Here is a 21,820-nt window from a genome sequence, read left to right on the forward strand (position 1 = left end):
TGGGGACAGGGGCAGAGACAACGGGCTCCACCCTCCCTCCCCATCCTGCTGCGGCTCTCCAGGATCTTCATGGTGACGGCCAAACCCGTCACCATGAGGTACCATTTCACTGGGCCCTTGCCCTCCAGAAGCCCTACCCTCCTCGCCGATGCTGCCACACATTAAACAAGTTCCTGGCTCAGGGCCTTTGCCTTTGCTATTCCCCCTACCAGGCATGCTCTGCCTTGTCAATCAGATTTCAGTTCAAACATTATTTTCTCAAAGAGGCTTACCTGCCCCCCTGGACTAAAGCGGCCCACTAATTCGTTAATTGTCAGAACAACCCTTCAAATCTCCACCCTACTTTACAGAGGTGGAAACTGAGGCCCAGAGAAGTTAGGTAACTTGTCCAAAAGAGCCAACCTTTCCAAACGTCATAAATACAACATTATAGTGATTTAAATGGCTGGTATGCCATAGGGGTAGACAGAAAGTGCAAAAGCAGACCCAAATACACTGGAGAATTCATACATTTTATAGATGCCATTTCAAATCTCCAAAGAAAAGATGGATTATTCAATGAGTGGTCATGGGCCAACTGGCTAACCAGTTTAGCTGGATCCCTTCCTTGCTCTTTGTGCTGAAAACAATTCCAGATGGATTAAAGACTTAAATGGAATAAGTAAATCCACAAGGCAGAGAAGAAAACCTGGGCAAATGCTTTTATAATCTTAGGATGGAGAAAATCTTTCCAAGCAAAAAAAAAAAAAAAAATCATAAAGGGAAAGATTTATAAATTTGGCCACATAAAATACTTTTGCATCAACCAAAATTTCTAAATGTAGTTGGAAGGCAAGTGACCACCTGAAAAAAATATTTAACACATATTAGAACAAGGAGCTAGTTTCTTTGACAGTCAAAGAATTCCCCTTCTCCCTGCTTCCTTTGTCTCCACTTACCACCATCAGATAATTCTGTCTTTATTTGAGGGTTGTTTTTTTTTTATTGGTCTCCTGCTTCTAGAATGGGAGCTTCATGAGGGCAGGATTTGTGTCAATTGGCCTGTGTATTCCTGAGCACCTAGAACAGTGTCTGCCATGTAGAAGGTCTTCAGTTGTGATTTGTTCAATGCCAAAGACAAAGGCTGGCCCAATGTGAACAGGCCCTTGTCCCAGTGAAAAGGCAAACACAGAAGACAAACTAAGCACCGGAAAAGATGCCCAGTCTCACTAATCAGCAGGAAAATACAATTTAAAACAAAGTATCTTTCCCTATCCACCAGATTGGCAAACATGTAAGGGGCGGATAATATCTAGTATTGGCGAAGATGCAGAGGGACGGTCAGGCACACTCAGCCACTGTCGGTCGGTGGTGGTGCAAATTAGTAGAGCCTTTTTGGAAGGCAATTTGGCAAGTCCTATCAAAATAAAAAAAAAAAAAATGTGCATACGTTTTGACCCAGCACTCGCACTTGCCCTTCTAGGAATGTAACTAAAGAAATACTGGCACATGTGCACAAAGATGTTTGTCCCAGGATGTTCATTGTAGCTGTTTGTCCAAGGATCACATCTTAGCAGAGTTTATAATGGGAAAAAATTAGAAACAAACACGATGCCCATCAAGAATGAAATGGTTAAACAAATCCACATCAGTATGGAATAATGGTCAAGACCTACTGTTAACAGAAAAAAGCAACTTAGGACACACATTTGAATATATTACATTTGTCACGGGTTGCACATGCATAATGATTCTCTGGAATAAATGAGAAATTAATCACAGATGGTACCTATTGGGGAGACAAGAACTCCATGAATGGGGCAGGGGTGAAGGAGAGACTTGTTGCATAGGATTTTTTTGTACAGCTTTTGATGTCTGAGCCATAAAATATAATTATTAAAAAATTTAAGCATTAAAAAATTAAAAACAGTAAAAATCCATGCAGGTAGTGAATGAGTGCACAGAAAGAGGTCCAGGAGGATGCACACCAAATCATAATTGAGGTTTCCTTTGGGTGCGGGAATGAGAGGTATGGTTAAGGGAGACTTTACGTCTTACTGAAGACTTCTAGGTTAGTAAGATCTTTTACCAAAAGAATATATTAATTTATTACTTGTGTGACTCTAAACAGATGGGGGAGAGCCATAAAAGAAAGCAAAACAATAATGAAATTAAGTGGTAACAGATTAGAGCAAATGACTGCAACTCAATACACAAGACCCAAGAATCAAGTGAAGACTTTTTGTTCCAAAGTTCGGTAATGCAGAACTGTTGATTTTGCCAGCCCACCATTCACCCTTTCCTCTGCAGCACCTCAAACCCTGCTCTCAGACCTGAGCTTCCTGAGGGACTAAAAGAACCTTGAGCTCCAAGGGTGGCCACATGACCCAACCTAGCCAATCAGAACACTGAAACCAACCATCCTGGCCACAGGGATTGGGTAACAGATGGCATGTGACCTAAGATCAGCCAATGAAAACTCTTCCCACTTTTGCGGGAAAAGCGAGTGAGCTCAGGCAGGTGCTCTCTTTCCCATGGGGTCCCTTAGCTGTTAGAACATATGCCCGGGGTGCTGGGGGCCAAGTTGCCACCAGGAAGGAACAGACTCCCAGACAAGGAGGCCAACACAGAAGAAAGCAGGTCCCAGAAAAAGAGACAGATTGTCCAGGACATAAGTTGAGTAACTGATCCAGCCATGCCTACAGCTGCATACCCGCTGGATTTTTCAGCTAGGTGAGCCAAGAACCTCCCCTTTATCCCAAGTCAATGTGGTTTGAAGTTCTATGAACTGCACTCTTGAGTCCCAGCTGATACAGTTAACAATCTGTAGGAGTCATAAAAATGGATAAAAATCAAACGTTATAACAAGTCAAAACCATCCAAAAGAAATTTCAAAAGGCATAATTACATGCTGCAGAAATCAAAGCAAAGCAAAAGAGTCACTGCAAAACCCTTTTCACTAAGAAAATCACTGCAGCAATGTGTAGAAAATCAAAATGCATTCGAATTCTGGAAACACATAAATCTGAAATGTTAAGGTTACAAATTCTAGTTCTCCACTAGATCAAAACCCCTCCATAACCTGCCCACCAAGTGGCTGTGTGAACTGAGATGGGATAATCACAGGACTGACACTTTTCTACTTCTGCAAGAATGCCACATATTTTGAACACTCATTTAATGTGAATCCTTCCCTGTAAATGTGAGCAAAGGTTACAGAAGGACAGTTGGTCATTAAACACACAGAAAGATGTTTAGCCTCCTTCAATGTTAAGGGAAATGCAAATTAAAATAACCATAAGACACGGGCGCCTGGGTGGCTCAGTCAAACATCCGACTTCGGCTCGGGTCATGATATCACAGTTCATGGGTTCGAGCCCCGTGTCAGGCTCTTTGCTGACAGCTCAGAGCCTGGAGCCTGCTTAGGATTCTGGGTCTCCCTCTCTCTCTGCCCCTCCCCTACTCATACTCTGTCTCTCTCGTGTGTGCACAAAAATAAACATTAAAAAAAATAACCATAGGGGCGCCTGGGTGGCGCAGTCGGTTAAGCGTCCGACTTCAGCCAGGTCACGATCTCGCGGTCCGTGAGTTCGAGCCCCGCGTCGGGCTCTGGGCTGATGGCTCGGAGCCTGGAGCCTGTTTCCGATTCTGTGTCTCCCTCTCTCTCTGCCCCTCCCCCGTTCATGCTCTGTCTCTCTCTGTCCCAAAAATAAATAAAAAACGTTGAAAAAAAATTAAAAAAAAAAATAACCATAAGCATCTTTCAGGGGCATCTGGGAGGCTCAGTTGATTAAGGGTCTGACTCGATTTCGGCTCAGGTCACGATCTCACAGTTCCTGAGATCCTGCATTGGGCTCTGTACTGACTGTGGAGCCTGCCTGGGATTCTCTCTCTCCCTCTCTCTCTGTCCCTCCCCCACTCATGCATGTGCATCTGCTCGATCTCTCTCTCTCTCTCAAAATAAATAAATAAACTTAAAAAAAAAGAGTATCTTTTACTTCTCAGATTAACAGAGATGAGAAAGCTTGATGATGACCACTTGGGAAGAAGAATGCTGTCTCATGGAGGTGTGTCCACTGCCTTTTCAAAATCTCTCTCAAAAAGTTTAACACATACACGTTTTGGGCCAGAAATTGGACCTTGAGGACTCTTCTACAGAAGTGTTTGCACGTGGGCTCAATACTTATGGACGGGGATGTCTCTCGCAGTGGTATTCATACTAGCAGAAGATTAGAAACAGCCCAGAGGTCTCTCAGCAGAGGGCCGGTTAAAGATGGATGGTGGAACCACCCAAAACTAGATCCATATATTCTTTGACAAGAGAGGACACCCAGGGTGTTTTGTCAGATGAAAAGGGCAAGCTTCAGTATGGTCCATCTCTGTGTCAAGGGTCTCGTCCCTGGAGAGCGAGACTGTGCATGGGGGGAGGCGGCGGGGAAGGAAGCCTTTTTACTTTTCACATTATACTTCTTACCATCACAACACCCATAGGTAACACATCCTGTTGCCTGCCCCCTGACAGGAGCTGCTCTAAGCGCTTGGCCAGGATTAATTTATGTAATCTTCACAGCACAGGAGGTCAGGAAGACGGGGATGTTTGCTTCATTCACAGCTGGATCCCAGTGCCTGGCCCTGTGCCTGGCACAGAGTAAGGTCTCTGTAAACGTGTGCTAACTTTGTTTGTTGGACTAGTCACTAAGCTGTTCTGCTTCTCTTAGCTGGGCGGTATGAAAAATTAAGAATTAGGGGCTCCTGGGTGACTCAGTTGGTTAAGCATCCGACTCTTGGTTTCAGCTCAGGTCATGATCTCACAGTTTGTGGGTTTAAGCCCCTCATCGGGCTCTGTGCTGACAGTGCGGGGCCTGCTTGGGATTCTCTCTTCCCTCTCTCTCTGCCCTTCCCCGCTTGAGCTCTCTGTCTCTCAAAAACTAAACATTAAAGTTTTAATAAAAAATAAAAAATAATAAAAATTAAGAATTTTAAAAATTAGGGGTGCCTGGATGGATCAGTGGTTAAGCGTCTGACTCTGGCTCAGGCCTGCTTTGGATTCTGTGCCTCCTTCTCTTTCTGCCCCTACCCCTCTCACATTCTCTCTCTCTCTCTCTCTCTCTCTCTCTCTCTCTCTCAAAAATAAATAAACATTAAAAAAAAATAATTGAGGCTCAGAAAGGTGGGGTCACTTGCCCTGGGTCACACAGTAGTGGAATGGGGCCTCAAACCCTGGATGTGCAGCTCCTGAATCAGACTCTCCCCCTAGGCCATGCTGAGTTCATGAAGAAATGTGACAAAGAATGCTTGGGGGGGAGGGGTGTTTCCTTGGCCAGAGAAAGAGCCTTACTTGGTGCGGGGTGTGTGTGTGTGTGTGTAGGGGTGGGGTGGGTGGTAAGGAGTCCCCAGAGACTCAGCCTAGCAGCTGCAAATCCTCCAGTGCATTTTCCCCTGGCCCGTCCCCGTCAGATGGCAGGAGACCAGCCACCCCCCTCCCCAGGCAGGAGCCCATGGCTGAGCCAGACCAGCTGGTCAGGCCCTTGAGGACCTGGCAAGTGGGGGCTTGGGACTCCACCATCTGGTCCCTGGGCCTGGAAGCACAGTTGGGCAGGAGGCTCTGAGAGAGGACTCTGGGTCACGTGGCCTACGCCTCAGGTGGGCTCCCCGGAAGCCAGCGGCAGCAGCTGGGGAGGGGGGAGGGAGGAGGACACAGGAGGACACAGGGATCAGGAGAGATCAAGGGAGAGATGGAGAACTGAAAGAAAAAGAGAAGAGAGTGAGAGAGTAAGGGAAATAAAGAGAGACACGATGATGGGAGACAGAAACTCCCAGAATTTCCACACAGAGGAACTCGGGGAGCAGGGCCGAGAGACAGGCCCAGAGAGAGGCCGAGAGGGCAGACCACTCACACATCCACACCGCCTCTGCCTGAGCCAGCCCGCTCCAGCCCTGCCTGGCCCCGGGGCCTGAGGGGTGCGGCAGCCAGGAAATGTGCCGGCTGGATGGCGGCCGCCCGCCCTCCTGCGTGTGCCCAGTGTCTGAGCTCTCAGGCGGCCCCAGGGGACAGCGGGGCCTTGGGCAGCCCCTCCCCTCCCCAGCGACAGCTCCAGAGGCCCAGCTGGGCTCCATCTGGGGGCCGTGGCCTACTGAGTCACTCCCCGCCGCCTTGGGCTCCCTCTGCTGGGGAAAGTCCCGTTCTGGGGCCTGCCCCGACTCCCATCTCTGTGTGATCCTGGCCAGACCCTTGTCTCTGCTGGGCCTCAGCCTCTCCCTGGAACAAATACTTGAACAAATGTTTCCTTCCTTGGGGAGGGAAGAGTAGGAGGCCCCAAATCCTCCCTCCAAAACCTAAATGGCCAAAAGAAAGACAGGGATGTTCAAGCTCACCAGTCACGGGAGAAAATACAAATGCAAACACCCATCCATCAGACTGGGAAAAATCTAAAAAGTGACAACACCGGGTGTGGGCGAGTATGGGAGGAAACAGGAACTCCCGTTCGCTGTTGGGGAGAGAGCATTAATTGGCAGCACGCTTCAGGCAAGCTATTTGGCAAGATCACGTGACCTGAAGATAGCTCTAACCTTTGGCACTATGTTAACGTTTCATATGTCACCCCCCAAAATACACTTTTTTTAAAGTAGGCTTCACACACAGCACAGAATCCAACACGGGGCTTGACCCCATGACCCTGAGATCAAGACCTGAGCTGAGATCGAGTCGGACGCCCAACCTACTGAACCACCCAGGCATCCCCCAAAACACATTTGTAAGGGAAGTTTATTTATTTTGAGAAAGAGAGAGAGCACATGCATGTGAGCAGGGGAGGGGCAGAGAGAGAGAGAGAGAGAGGGAGAGAGAGAGAATCCCAAGCAGGCTCCACACTTTCAGCGCAGAGCCCGATTAGGGCTTGAACTCATGAACCATGAGACCATGACCTGAGCTGAAATCAAGAATCGGACGCTTAACTGACTGAGCCACCCAGGCACCCCCCACCCAAAACACATTTTTATAAAGCAAAATGAGGGGCGCCTGGGTGGCTCAGTTGGTTAAGCGTCCGACTTCGGCTCAGGTCATGATCTTGAAGTTTGTGAGTTCTAGCCCCCCATTGAGCTCGCTGCTATGGGTGCAGAGCCTGCTTTAGATCTGTCTCCCTCTCTCTCAAAAATAAATAAACATTTCAAATAAATAAAATAAAATGCAAAATGAGTGGGAGGGATACCCCAAACGGAAAACAAAGGAAATAACTGTTTTGCATAAATAGCAACGACACCGAAGGCCAGGAAATAACCACCAACTAACTTTGAACACACTATAGTGATGATACGCTCCATCCGGTTGAAGACAATTAAAACAAAAATTTAAAAACCTGTAAACAAATACTGAAACAACTCCATAAATTATGTCTTTGAATCTTCACTATGTCCACGTGAGGTCAGTATTATCATTGTGCCCATTTTACTGACGAAGAGACTGAGACACAAAAAGTGAAGTAATTTCCAGGTCAATCAGTTTGCAAATGAGAGAGCCAGGGCTTGACCCCAGGCAGTTAGGCTCCCACAGCCATGACCTCGCCCATGGTCCCGCTGCCAACGAGTGACTTAGCATGATGGTGTTTCCCATCACACAGAGCAGGACCTGAGGTGTGGAGCTGGAGGCAAAGCCACTTGCCTAACATCGTATGGCTGGTAAGACGCAGTGTGATCATTCAAACCCAGACCCGCCTGATTCCTGGGTCTGTGCCTTTACCCACCGCAATGTGCTGCCAGGGAGGAATTAGCAATAGCAGTAAGACCATTAACAATGCTAGTAATAGTTTCCCCTGCACTGGCTGCCTTCTTTCGCCCCTCCTGACCGCCAGTCTAAGCTTCTCCACCCTGCTCTGTGCCCCAGGGGCCTGACCCGTGCATGCAGACGGCCTCGATCGGCCCCCCTGCCTTCCGGCTTCCAGATGGGCTGGGCTCAGGACTAGCTACAAAATTTGTGGGGCCCAGTGCAAAATGGAAACGCAGGGCCCCTTGTTCAAATATTATGAAGAATTTCAAGACAGCGACAGCAGAGCATTGAATTTCCTCAGGTTATCCTCGGTGGGGCATGCTTTCTGCTTCTGTCTGGGACCCTGACAGTCACAGGTCCTCGTTTCTTAAGAGCTCACGACATCCCCAGCGCCTTTTCAAGGGGTGTGCAAGGTTACAACTATTTTATAAGAGTGCTAAGGTGTTTTTTGCCTTTATCACACCCATTCCCTTCCAAGAATATAGTGTGGTTCTGCAGGGACCATATGACCCGTGCTATTGTAACCAAATGCTGGCAGAAGCAAAGGTGAGAATCTTCTATCAAGCCAGACGGGAAAGAGTTGCAGCACTGAAAACAGTGCCAATCTTCCAGTGTCTTTTTCGTTTTTGTTTTTTGTCTTGGAAAATATATTCTCCACAAAAGAACCCTTTGGGCTTGACTTGTGATTGATTTCTTATTGCTGTTTGTATGTGAATCAAAAATGGAAGTATTTCTCAGGTTTAATTTTTAGTGCAGTAAATATCCACAGGCATAATCCACCTGAACAAAAGCTCTTGGGGGATCTCCACGATTTCTAAGAGTATAAAGGTGTCCTGGAGACCGGGCCATTTGAGAGCCGCTGCTGTGTAGAAAGCAATGACATCACTGGTATCAGATTCAGATCTATTTGTCTCTCTGCTCCTTTGCCTGTCTCCCCACTAGAACGAGAGCCCCAGGAAGGCCATGGTTTTTGGTCAGTTTTGCCCACTGCTGTATTCTGGCACCTAGAAGAGCACCTGGCATACAGTTGGTGCTCAATAAAGATTCGCTGCATGGATGAATGAATAGATGGTAATTAGTGTCATGCTTTTATTATTAGTCAGCTTGGTTTTTTGTTTTTTGGGTTTTTGTTTTTTTGCCAGACCCTATGCCAAGCCCTTTAGGAGCATAACTATGCAGAAGATATATTAAAGGAGCAGTGAAAAATCAAGGGTGTCCTGGATTTGAATCCAGGCTCTTCACTTGCTACCCTGGGCCAGTAAGTTCACCTCCTGGAGGCTCAGTTTCCCATGGGTCATGGTCAGGCATAGTTCCTGGCACATAAAGGCAGGAGCTGTCACATCTTGAGAGGGTGCAAAGTGACGCCCACATTCGCACCACCAGCCATTCATGTCAAATGGTCAGATACTGACCGCTGGCCAGCTGCCAGCTAGAAGCGGAGATAAGGCAGACACTGTGTCTGTTCCCTGAGCCCTCTCTGTGTCCTAGGGAGTCACTGGCTAGCTGTGTGTCCCTGAGACACTGTGTCTGTTCCCTGAGCCCTCTCTGTGTCCTAGGGAGTCACTGGCTAGCTGTGTGTCCCTGGGCCAGGTGCTTGCCTTCTGTGCCTCACTTTCCCCATTGGCAAAATGGGGGATCATAACAGGTTGCTGGAAAGAGGGAGAGCTTGGCACAGAGACTGATAGAGGAGGCTCTCCATGAATGTCATTCTTTCTCTGTGCAAAGCCATTCCCCTACCTCTGGGCCTTGGTTTCTCTATCCAGGAAACAGGCATCAGGGTCCTGTGAAACCGTCAGTGCGCTGGCTATCTAACTACTGCTTCTTGGTTCTGAATTCTTCTTCTCCCCTTTGTACCCCAGGCCCTCCAGGTGGTGGCTACCTCCAACATTTACTATTGACTGGATTTCCTCAGTATTCTCCTTCTGTTCTTCCAACCCTCCTAACACATTTGAAATAAATCTCTGTATTGAATCCCTCTGTGTAAGACACCTTGAGTGGAGTCTGACCCTGATTCCCATCACCCCGTGGCACAGGGAGTCCCTGTCTGGGTCAGCCAGGCCATACCTGTAGCTTCTTGAGCTGGCTGTTGACGGTGGCTAGGTCCCCACCAGGATCCACGTCTTGCAGCTGGCTTTCCATGTGAAGGAGCTTCTTGTCCAGCTCCACGAAGCTCTGCACCAACTGGTCGGCCTTGCTGGCCTCAAAGAGCTGTCTTGCCTTGGCCTGGGTGGTGCTCTCCAGCTCGGCCCAGCACTGCCGGATCTCACCCAGCTTCTTCCGCACTGAGGCCGCCAGCTCTGGCTTCTCCTGCATCAGTTGTTGGCCCTCCTGTCCCAGACAGGCAGACGACAAGAAGTGAGAGGGAGGGAGAGGATGGTGAGGAGGGACAGAGAAATATGGGGGCAATGGGACACAGGGAGAGATGTGGAGAGAGAGAGACAGGGGCAAGGAGTTGGGGACACACAAAGAGACAGAGACATGAGGGGTGGATACAGAGACAGGCCCAGAGACGGAAGGAACCAAGATGTGGGAAGAAAGATGAGGCAAGAGACAGACAGAGAGACACAAACAAAGACATGGGAGGAAGACAGGGAGAGACAGACAGACATAGAGTGGTGGACACAGAGACATGCACATAAAGTCAGAAACACGGGAAGAGGGCCATAAGAAAGACAGATATGTGAGAGAGATAGAGACAGAAGAGAAATAGAGGAAGAGCAAAAGAAGCAGAGAGAATGGACTTCCATTAAACTCAAAGAGTAGCTTTGCCCTGTGCCACCAGTTGTGGGGCATCAACGGCCATTTAACTATTCAAGGCTGACTTGGGTGTCCCCTTTGAGTCACAGGAGAGGGGGTATTGAGGGCTGTAGGTCTAGGGGACCAGCAAGAGTAGGGATCAGTTTGAGGGTTGAGGCTGGGCTCCTTGGTGGCCTAGAGCTACATATGTTATATCACATATGAAAAATAACAATACCGTAGCAATTAAGCTCCTAGGTGCCTGGCCTTGTATTAAGGACTTTACGTGCACAAGAGTCCAGGGAAGTAGCAATATTTATTATTTCCTTAATTTTCAAGCAGAGCAAACAGGCTCAAAGAGGTTAGCACAATTCCCCAAGGTGCATAGCTGGTAAGAGGCGTACACACAATTACAGCCCAGGGTTGTAGGAATCCAAAGTTCACGTTTGGGCTTCCCAGGACTGCTGTAGCCTTTGTACCTGAACATCCATCTTAGGAGCTCCAAATGGAGTGAGAGAAAACCTGGTGGGGGAGTTAAAATACTTAACAACCAGGAAAGTAAGGGCACCACGCAGAAGAGATGCTAGCCATTTTACAGATGGGAAAACTGAAGCTCAAAGAGGTTACATGAATTCCGCAAGGCCACATTGCTAGGAGCAGATGTGGAAATGATCTGAAGTGGTTCAGAGATGTGCGAGTGGGCAGGGCAGCAGTGGAGGGCGCAGGAACCGAGATGTGGGTTCCCGGGAGGCCTCCAGCACCTGGCACGTGCAGAGGCACCTTCTACGTCCTCACCCTCTCGATCTTCTCCAGCCACTCCTTATTCTGAGCCAACTCGGCCATGAACGCCTGGTGCCGGAGCCATCTCTTATGCAGCTTGTGGCCGTCTTCTCGCGTGCCATCGCGCGCCATTAGCATCTTCTCATGGATCCAGCCATCCAGCTGTGCAGGACAGGGGGAGGAGCTCAGCCGATTCCCCTAACCTGGCACAGCACCCCATCCCCTCCAGAAGGTTCCAGATTCAAAGCCCAGGCTCCTAGACTTAGGGGGAGGGAGGGAGGGAGGAAGGGATGGAAGAGCCTTTGCAGGTGAGGTCTTTGTTGAAGGGTGGGCACAGCTCAAGCTCTTTCTTAAGGGGTGGAGGATGGATGGGCACCCACAGAATTCCCAACGTCTTAGCTGCCCTGTCCTCAGGGCAGCCCTTCTCAACTCCTCATAAGCCCCCAAAGGCATGGCTCCTGGGCCAGTCAGCCTCCTCCCATTCAGGACCAATCAACCCTCCAAAACTAGACCTTCACCCAATTTAGCTAACTTCCCGTTTAGCCCATCTTCCCCCACCATCTTCCCAATAGTAACACTTTGACCCTTCGATTCAGTCTTAGCCACCTCCAATAAGGACCAGTTAGAAGATTCCCAACCCATTCCCAAGGGTATCAAATGAAGCCTGTATCTAGCCCTAACCTCCCAATATGGCCAGATGAACCCTTAAACATCTTCCCAGCTAGATCCAAGTCTAGTTCTCCCCAAACGAGCCCTCCAATCTGGGGGTAAACCCATCCCCCACAATCCAGCTCCAGCTTCCCTAATAAGCCCACAGGACTTTCCACATTCAGCCCTGGGACTCCAAGACCACAGTTCTCCTAAACCATGACTAGTTGCAGCCCCTAGCCAAAGCCAAACTCTCAAAAGTAAGCAACAGGGCTGCCTTCTCTGGCTCCGCGAATGAGCCTACCCCAAAATATAGTCCCAGACTCCTCAACAGGATTGGATAGAAGCTTCCTAAGCCAACCCCCTTCCCAAACTAAAGCCAGTTCTACCCCCCCCCCCGCCCAACCAAGACCAGTCATCTAAAATGCAAGCACAGAATAGAACCCCCTCAGCAGGTGGACCAATCACAAGGCTGCTTTCTGAGCGACACCCCCCCCCCAAAATAAGACTTATCCCCCAAGCCGGAATCTCCCTACCCACTCATGGCCAAACCTGGCACCTGGAACATTTTGCTCCTCCCCCTTTTTCTCCCCCCTCCCCCAGTCACAAGATCCTCCTCTTCCCTCCTGGAAGAAAAAAAAAAAAAAAAAACAGACTCTAGCTGGTCTGAGAGGCAAATGCACAATTGCAGTCATAGCCAAGGACAAATCCTGAGCCGGCCAAACCCCACCCTGTGTCCCCTGAGCATGTGCTCCCTAGGGGTCCTGGTCAGCTTCAGACTCCGTCATACACACACACTAGAGCCAAGTCAAATGCTGAACCCCCCAACTCAATTCACAGGTTTCCAACACACAGGGAAGAGTTTGCCAATGGCAGGCACAGCTCCCAGGGAAGGCAAAGCCCCTAAAGGAGATGGTACTTCGTCATCAAGGTAAAGTCCCCCGAAAGTGACTGACCCCCATCACCGAGCACAAAGCTAGAGTCCCAAACAACCAAGGAAATGGCCCTCAAAATCAGAGCCCCCAAACCTAGAACAAATCCAAGACCCTCATCGTCCAAAGCCGACCCTCGCAAAAGTGATTTGCTGCCATCAATCATCTAAGGCTAATACAGATCGCGCAAGAACCAAGGAAGAAACCTCTCAAAAGGCTGAGAACCCCCAGCCCCAGGGCAAACGTCAAATCCCCCATTACCCAGAGGAGAGCTCCCTAGAGAGGATGAGACCTCCTTAAGCCCCAGAGCAAATCCAGACTACCTCCGGAGTAGCCTTAGAAGTCCCCCCTCTTTCGCTTTCCTCCCTGGGGACCCGGCCCCTCAGTCCCGCCCGCACCAGCACCGCGGACAGCTCCCAGCATCCCTGCCCCTCCCCAGGGCTGGGGTCCCTGCGCGGGTCCGACCCGCCCCCGCGCCGCCCGCGCCCCTCCCTCCCGAGGCCTCGGCAGGCGAGCACGCGCCCAAGCCCCCTCCCCCGAACGCCTCGGCGGGGACGCGCGTCAGCCCCCTCCCCTGGGCGCCCCGGGGACCTGAAGTGGCGGCGGCGTTGGCGGAGGAGCGTTCCTGCGGCGGGCGGGCTCTCGCCCCTCCACTGCGACGGCGGTGGCAGCGGTGGTGACGGCTGAGACTCTAGCGGATGCGCGCCCCCGCTCCCGCCCCCGCGCCGCGGCAGCGCGCCCGCCCGCGCGCGCCCCCTGCCTGCCTCCGTGCCCGCCTCCTTGCCGGGCCTCAGTTGGGGGGTGGAGGAGGATTCACCACCTCTCTAAAGCTTGGGGGGTGAGGGGAGGGTTCTGCGCCATCTCAGATTATTGCTAGCTACTTGGTCCAGAACAATCTCACAAGAGGGAGGAGGAGTTCCTGGACCTAATCGAATGGCTGGAGGGGGGACCTGGGGCCTGGGCTACCTCCGCCATGTGAAGTATGGGGTGGGGGTGGGGTGGGCTCTTGAACCATCTCGAATGAGAAAGCACTCAGACTCCTGGCTATCTCAGAAATACAGATAGAGGATATGGGAGGAGTCCTGGAACATCTCTTATAAGATGTTCTGCCAGAAGGACTTACAAGATAGACTGCCAGAATAATCTCCATTGGGAAGGAGGAGGACAGGGGGTTCCTAGACCCATCTCTAGTGGGCTTGTGTCCCAGACCCATCTCTAATGAGCTTGAGTTATGTGGGGGTGGGAGGTATGGAGGCCCTTGTCCATTTCATATGTGGGGACAACAATCTCCCATGGGGTTCACCACGGAGGGTGTCAAACCATCTTTAATAGGAGGAATTGGGAAATAGTTCCTGAACCATCCTTGTTTGGGAGGAACTTGGGTACTGGATCATTAAGGAGCAGGGGGCAATGATCCTGGGTAGATGGCTGAGACCAGGATCATCTCTGGAGTTAGGAAAATGTTTACCCGGCCATCTCTAATGTGGTCTAGAACAGTTTCTATGGAACGCAGGGGAAGGAAGGGGAGATAGCATGTCTCCTGAACCGTCTCTAATGGGGAAGGAGACCTGGACCATCTCTGATTTGGGGAGATCCTTACAGATGTGTAGATCATCTCTAAAGGAATAGAGCTTGATTGCTGGACACTCTTAAAGGGGTTAAGGCTTGTTTTTGACTGAAGTTGCGCTCTGGGCCTCTGGTCTACCCAAGCCTGCTCCTGACCCTGCGTCTTCCACCACTCTCCCCAGCAAGGCGCTTCTCACAAATCTCCCGAGAGAAAGGTGAGATCACCGCGCGTCCCCGCGGGACCCGTAGGCGCGAACGCGCGCCGTTGCCAGGGGCGCCCGGGGCCCCTCCCCCCTTCTCCACGGGAAAGGAGGCGGGAGCCGCGGAGCTTGCGCACTGAGGCTGGAATCCGTGCGCCTCCTGGCGGCTCCAAGTGAACATCGCTCCGCGACCCACTTAGACGGGGCGTCCCCGCCCCCATGGCGCCTCAAGCCCAGGAACACTTCCCTCCCTAGGAAAGAAGTCACTGTGCCCAGCACAGCTGGAGTTCCTACCTCATGGCAGTCTCGGAGGAAGTGCTGCAGCCCAAGTTGGTCGTGTAGCTTCTGCATCCATTGCTGCGCCCGTAGTTGGTTTTCTTGGCTCCTGGGGATGGGGAGAGAGGGGCTGGGGCATGCCTAAGTCGGGGGGTGGTGGTGGGGAGCAGGGGGGGCACTGGCTGTAGGGCTGTGAGGGCATCAGGCTTGGCAGGGCTAGGAACCCGGAGCATATATGTAAGAGCGAGGAAGAGGAGAGAGTAAGGCAGGGATGGGGGGAGAGGCAAAGAAACGTCAATGAGGGCAGAACCAGGGACGAACTGGAGAGGGGCAGAGGGAGAGTGAGAGAGCGAGAGAGAGAGAGAGAGACGGAGACAGACATCTGGAAAGAAATACAGACACTTATAAAGAAAGAGGGACAGAGAGACAGACACAAGCCCAGAGAGAGAGAGAGAGAGAGAGAGAGAGAGAGAGAGATAAGAAACCTGCAGACAGAGTAAGAGATACAGAGAGATAGCAACTTAGAGATCAAGAGACACCTAGAGAGCAAGAGATTAGGAGGGGAACACAGATTCAGGGAGAGAGAGAGAGAGAGAGAGGTGCAGAGCCCTACAGAGAGAGGTAAACACAGACACAAGACTAGAAACAGACCTTAAGAGGAAGTGATTGACAGAGACCCACAGATAAAGAGAAAGAAACCCAGGAAGAGAAAAAATAAGGAAAGACAAGTAAAGAAATGCAGCAGGGAAGTGCCAGAGAGGCAGAGAGACCAACAGCAGTAGACAAGGAGAGGGAGAGAAGGAGGCAAAGGGAGTGAAAATGACAGAGTCGGGGCAGGGACAACCGGAAAAGGCAGAGAAGTGGCAAGACGATAGCAGTAAAAGACACAGCTGGCCAGAAAGGAGGGTGCAACAGAGTTGGAGACAGGGAAGAGAGTGGGGCATGGGAAGAGAGGGTGGGCAGGTACACTGGCAAGCAGGGCCAGACTTTTGGCCTGGGTGAACTGGCAGGGCTGGACCCAAGCCCCACCACCCCGGAGCCAGCCAGGACCACAGCCCCAGGCAGCCTGGCCTCCTGCCCACAGTACAAATGCCCAAGAGTCCCGGTGGAGGGGGACTGGGGACATCCCGTTTTCCTTTGCCTTAAACAAGCTGCTCCTACCTCAGGGCCTTGGCATTGGCTGTTCCCTCTGCCCAGAACCCTCTTCCCCTCAACAGCTACTTAAATACCACCTTCTTAGCAAGGCCCTTCTTGATCACCCTCCAACACTTTCTGGCTTTCTTCTTTAATGTTCTCTCTCCAACTTAGCACTATCTAATACACTGTATATGTTACATATACATATGACATCTCCCCCACTAGAATGTCATTCCGTGAGAGCAGGAATTTTTGTCTGTTTTGGTCGCAGATGTATCCTCAATGCCTAGAAAAAGAGCCTGGCACACCTTAGGTGCTTGATATATATTTCTTGAATGAATGAATGAATGAATGCATGCATGCATGAATGAATGAAGGCAGAGAGAAAGAGAGATGACAAAAACAAAGGTAAAGTGTATGAAAAAGAGAGGGAGGCAGAAGAGAATAAAGAGTCAGAGAGATGCAGATGCAGGTAGAGAAAAACAGGGAGAGACACAGAAGGAAACAGAGACACAGAGATATACAGATAGATGGAGGCAAAGAGGCAAAGCTTGTGAGAGAAAACTACAGGGAACCCGGCGCAGAGCTGGACAGAGGAACCAGGCAAGGCAGAGACAAACAAGCCAAGTACTGATTCCCTCCTGCCCGGGGCTCAGCCCAAGAGCCAGAAAATGGGAAATGCCTCTGAAATTGAACTGAAATAATCCCTCCAGGCCTTCACCAGCCAACTTGCCTAGCATCAGTTCTAGGAACAAGGAAAATCCCTCCTTTCTGGGAGGGAGGGAGAGAAAACAGCAGGGTTCACATCCTTCATATCCCGGCTGGGTCACATCCTGGCTGTGACCTTAGGCAAGTCCATTCCCCTAACCAAGCCTCTCAAGTGCAACGTGCAGATCATGAGAACACTTCACACACAGGACTGGGCCAGGTTCCAGGTGACGCGAGGCACATGGAGGGACTAAACGACTCACCCTGAATCTCACAGGTTGAGGAGTAGAGCAGGGGCTAGCATCTGACCCTGTCTGATGTCAGGGCCCCAGCCCACAGCTCTGCACTGGTTCTGTCCCCCTTATGGGTGTGGAAAGCCCTCCCTCCAAACCCTAGCAAATGGATGTTTTAGAATAACTTCCACAGGGTGGAAAACCTGTCCCTAGGCAACTGTCAGTGACCTAGGGGTGAGGGAGGCAGGGATTAGAACTGTCTCAGTTCCTGCTGTGTTTCCCAGCCTCACCCAGCACAAGCCTAGGGCAGACATCACCCTGGGGCTGCATTTCTCCACAACCCCCTGCATTTCTCCCATCCCAGTCTCGACCATTCTGGGCCATCCTTGTAAGAAAGCATGTGAGCTCTGTGAGGGCAGGAGTCATGTGCTATCCTGGTCACGGCTGCACGCCCAGCATTGCCCCACGCAGGGCCTGAAACAGAGTATGGACTCGGTACCTGAGTCTGCTGAATACATGATAGAATGAATGGAGCGATTAATGACAGAAAAGGAAGGAAGGAAGAGGGAATCAGAGAATGAGCAGTCCACCAGGATCCTCCTCTTCGTTCTGCAGAGCCTGGCATACAGCAGGTACTCAAGAAGTGTGGGGTAAAGGAAGGGTGGGTCCAGGCCTGGTGCTGGGAGCAGTAGATCATGAGTTTATACCTTCAGGACCAGAACCCCCATGAAAGTTTCCTTGACAAAATTCCAGCCTTGGGGCACCTTGGTGGTTCAGTCGGTTAAGCATCTGACTTTGGCTCAGGTCAGCATCTCTCGGTTGGTGAGTTCAAGCCCCACGTTGGGCTCTGTGCTGACAGCTCAGAGCCTGGAGCCTGCAGTCTGCTTCTGATTCTGTGTCTCCCTCTATCTCTGCCCCTCCCCCACTCACGCTCTGTTTCTGTCTTTCTCTCTCTCTCAAAAATAAAAATTTTTTAATTTAAAAAAAAAGAAAAAGAAAATTCCAGCATTGTCCCAGATGAATTTAGGGGAAAAGGACACCTGAGCCCCAGACAGAGGAAGGGCTGGGGTCTCTGGGCTGTGGATGGTGGTGGAGGGACCAGGCATGCTTTCCATCAGATGGAAAGACAGAAGGAGCAGCACTGGGCCCCTGTGGCTCACCACAAGGGGCAGAAACAGTGATGATGATAAAGTCAGCCTAGAGGAGCCCCTATAAAGGACTCTGCTTGAGGGCTGCAATTTGGGGGGCGGGTACTGTTTTGTTCCACGACTAGAATAGTGCCTGGCACACAGTAGATATCAGTAAATGTCTTTGCTTAATTAGTACAAGGACAGACAAGAGACCGGGCGGTGGTGACAGACAGATGGTGATAGAAGAGACTGATAATGCAACAGCAGCAGGAAAGACACACACACACACACACACACACACACACACACACACACACACACCATGTGTGCTTCCTAGGAAACTGGGCAGTTGGGGCCAGAGGGAAGTGCTCGCTCACAATATCCGACAACCAGCATGGCAGGGGACACCGTCCCATCTAGAGAGCGAGAACAGAACACAGCTCTGGCCTTTAGCTGCTAGATCGGGGCACCAGAAGGGCAGGGCAGATGCAGGGCATCCAGGAAAAGAAGTCAACACGTTAACAACCAGTTCAGCTATCTCAGGCTGAGGGCAGGCTTGGCAGAGCAACTTCATTATATATCCTTGTGTATCTTTTGGGTTTCTGAGCATGAGTTACCTTTCCGCAAAGTATCAACTTAAAGCAAATTTAAAACGGTATGGAATTAAATAAAAATCCGAGAGGGGAAGAGAAGCAGAAATGATGTAAAGCAGAGGAGCCCTGACCTCTTGATCCCTCCCCTGTGCCGAGACCACACCCGCTATGCCCAAACCACACCCCCTGTGCCGAGACCACACCCCCTGTACTGAGAAAACGCCCCCGCCTAGACCACGCCCACTGTGCCCAAACCACACCCCCGTGCCGAGACCACACCCCCTGTACTGAGACAACACCCCCCGCCTTGACCACGCCCACTACGCCCAAACCACACCCCCGTGCCGAGACCACACCCCCTACGCCCAGACCACACCCCCTGTGCCTCTGGGGTCCGAGGGACCTACTTCTCCAGCAGCCGGGTCACAGCCTCCCGGGCCTGCTCTCCGTAGGCGTTGCCCTGCCTCAACAGGCCCTCGGCAGCCTGCACCGCCACCTGCATCTTTTGCTGGTTCAGCTCCATCGTGGTGAGGAAATCCCGGTGCCTTTTCAGTGCCTCCTCCACTGACTCCACCGTGCCCGGGAGCTCCAGACCCGACAGTGCCACCTCCTGGGAATGAGGAGGAGGGGTGGTGCTCAGGTCCGCCCTGCTCCATTCCGTCCTGGACCTGGGAGAGGCTTGCCACCTCGCTCCTCCCCCTTGCTCACTGTGCTCTAGCATCCAACAGGCCAGGCATGATCCCACCTCAGGGCCTTTGCCCATGCTAGTCCCTCTGCCTGGCTGGTCCCTCCTTTCAGATATGCCCATAGTGGGCTCCTTAACTTTCTTCAGGTCTCTGGCCATCTGCCAAAAACACCACCCTGCACCCCAGTTATATCCCTTTACCCTGCTTTATTATCTTTCACAGCATTACCTGACATGATATTACATATATCGTGTGTGTGTATACATATATATGTGTGTGTGTGTATATATATATATATATATATATATATATATATATATATATATATTTGCATTTACTTGTTTTTCATCTTCTCCCTCCCCACACACACTAGAAGGCCAGCTGCACGAGGGTGGGATTTTGTGTTTTGTTTCCTAACGTGTGCTCAGTCCCAGAATAGTACCTGGCACAAAGGAGGCACTCAGTAAATACTTGGTTAACTGATGAAGCCTGAACTGGGTGCTGTGTGACTTCAAGGAAGTTCTTTCCCTCTCTGGGATTATTTTTCTAACTGGTAAGACGGGTGGGTTAGAAAGGTTCTCTTAAGGCCACCTCACCTCCCATATTCAGTATCCTCAGAATTCCGGGGGCTCCCTGTCTGTCCCCCCAGTTAACCCTCAAACTGGGTCAGCTTTCACTAGATGACCAGCACTGGTGGTCACCCTTTCTAAAATCTCCAAAGCTTGGTACCTACTCTTGGGCAATCTGAAAACAGGATGTTCTGTCTTGTCCAAATGCTCAAACTTGGTTCCCACATCCCAGAATGATCTCCCAATGGATGCGCTCTTCCCAGATAACCATGGCACTTCATCTCTCAAACCATAAACAGTTACCCTCTCCGTAAGGAATGCACGTTGCCATTCCCAAAAAGAAGATTATCTGCTAATTTGGGCACCCACAAGCACATAATCCACAATCAATTGCTGATCCAGATAACCTCTCAGCCTGAATTACCTGTTTCCATAATCTTTATCCTCCCTCATCCACCCCAAGATCTTTGAACCCCATTAACCATCATCAATTAACCTCACCTTCTTATTTCCTTCCAGACAATCCACAAACGCAGGAAGCCAGTGCAATGTATATCCAAGTGCATTACTGACTTGGGATAGTGCACACACTGTTAGCCACCTTAGATAAAACACTAATCCTCAAATCCTGTTACACACCTGCCCACACGTGTTCACACTGGATGAGCCACAAACCCGCGATCCCAAACACCCTCCCCGCTCCCACTGACCTCGGACAAGCCACGAACACAGCGGTCCCTGCAAAAACTCCCTCCATACATTTTTCCCCCGTCGCCACAATCCCCCACCGCGTGAACACTGAAGCGGCCACCTGGTTGCGCAGCACCGCCCGAGCCTGGCGTAGGTCGCGCAGAAAGAGCTGGTAGACGTGTGCCTGCACCAGGGCCTCCCTGCGCGCCTCCCACAAGCCGAGCAGCTTGTGCCAGCCGAGTTCCAGGTGCGGCAGCCACTCGTCGAGTGCCAAGCCCGGGCCCAGCTCGGCGCCGTCGGCCGCCAGCAGCGCCTCGCTGGCCGCCACGATGCGGGCATAGTCTTCCTCGCGCTGGTCCACCTCCTCCTTGAGCGCGGCGTGGCGAGCCAGCAGCGCATCGGCCTCTTCCAGGCTGCCGGGCAGGGGGCCCTCGACACCGCCCGCCGCCTCCTGGGCGCGCACCAGCCAGTCCAAGAAAGCGTCCAGGTCGTGCAGGAAGCGCTGCAGGCGCCCGGCCGCGGCCACGGCCTCGCCACAGGCCTGAGCCGCGCTGGCCAGCGCGCCCCACTCGGCGCCCAGTTCTTCCGCACCCTGGTGCAGCCGCGCAGCCTGAGCCGGGAAGCGCACGGCCAGCAGGGCCGCCTCCTCCTGGAGGGCCGCCTGGCGGGGCTCCAGAGCTTGGAGAGCCGCCTCCAGGCCGCTGAGACGCCACTGCAGGGCGCCGCCCGCTCGGGGCGCGCTCTCCACGGCCCTCCGCTTCTCGCGCACCTGGGCGCGCACTTCGGCCACCTCCAGCACGTGGTTCTCCACCAGCAGCACTGCGCTCACCTCCTCTTTGCGCTGTTCCACCAGCTCCACGATGCGGTTCCACCTGCGGGGGGGTTGGTGGGGGGAAGGAGGGCGGCTTGAGGAGGACAGCGACTCCTCCTGGGCCTGGAGGGCCCAACGACCTGGGATAGAACGCAGCCACTGTGTGACTTTGGAAAGTCACTTTATCTCGCTGGGCCCCAGTTTCTGCTGGTGTAAAATAAAACCCTACGAGGCACACTTGCTTAGAGCAGCGGTTCTCAAAATGTAAGCTGAGCGAGGTCAAAAGTATCTTTGTAATAACGCTAAGACTAAGACGCTATTTGCCCTCTCCCTATTCTCTCCCTGGTGTCCAGGGTACTTTCCAGAGGCTGTGTGAGAAAAGGC

The 21,820-nt window shown here is 51.5% G+C and overlaps 1 protein-coding gene across 3 annotated transcripts in view; it reads right to left on the reverse strand.

The window, feature by feature from the left end:
* SPTBN4 (spectrin beta, non-erythrocytic 4) overlaps window positions 1–21,820 on the reverse strand; it is an 81,991-nt gene that overhangs the window by 18,234 nt on the left and 41,937 nt on the right. For all 3 annotated transcript variants that reach the window (XR_009255609.1, XM_058706249.1, XM_058706250.1), the window contains 5 exons: window positions 20,747–21,497; window positions 19,088–19,290; window positions 14,898–14,988; window positions 11,273–11,419; window positions 9,806–10,069 (listed from right to left, as the gene is read on the reverse strand). Coding sequence is in view for 2 of the 3 variants with exons in the window: in XM_058706249.1 (XP_058562232.1) it covers window positions 9,806–10,069; window positions 11,273–11,419; window positions 14,898–14,988; window positions 19,088–19,290; window positions 20,747–21,497 (1,456 nt within the window). In the remaining variant the exon portion in view is untranslated. The remainder of the gene's footprint in view (window positions 1–9,805; window positions 10,070–11,272; window positions 11,420–14,897; window positions 14,989–19,087; window positions 19,291–20,746; window positions 21,498–21,820) is intronic.

The sequence above is a fragment of the Neofelis nebulosa genome, chromosome 17 (genome assembly GCF_028018385.1).
Source record: "Neofelis nebulosa isolate mNeoNeb1 chromosome 17, mNeoNeb1.pri, whole genome shotgun sequence".
Classification (NCBI taxonomy): domain Eukaryota; kingdom Metazoa; phylum Chordata; class Mammalia; order Carnivora; family Felidae; genus Neofelis; species Neofelis nebulosa.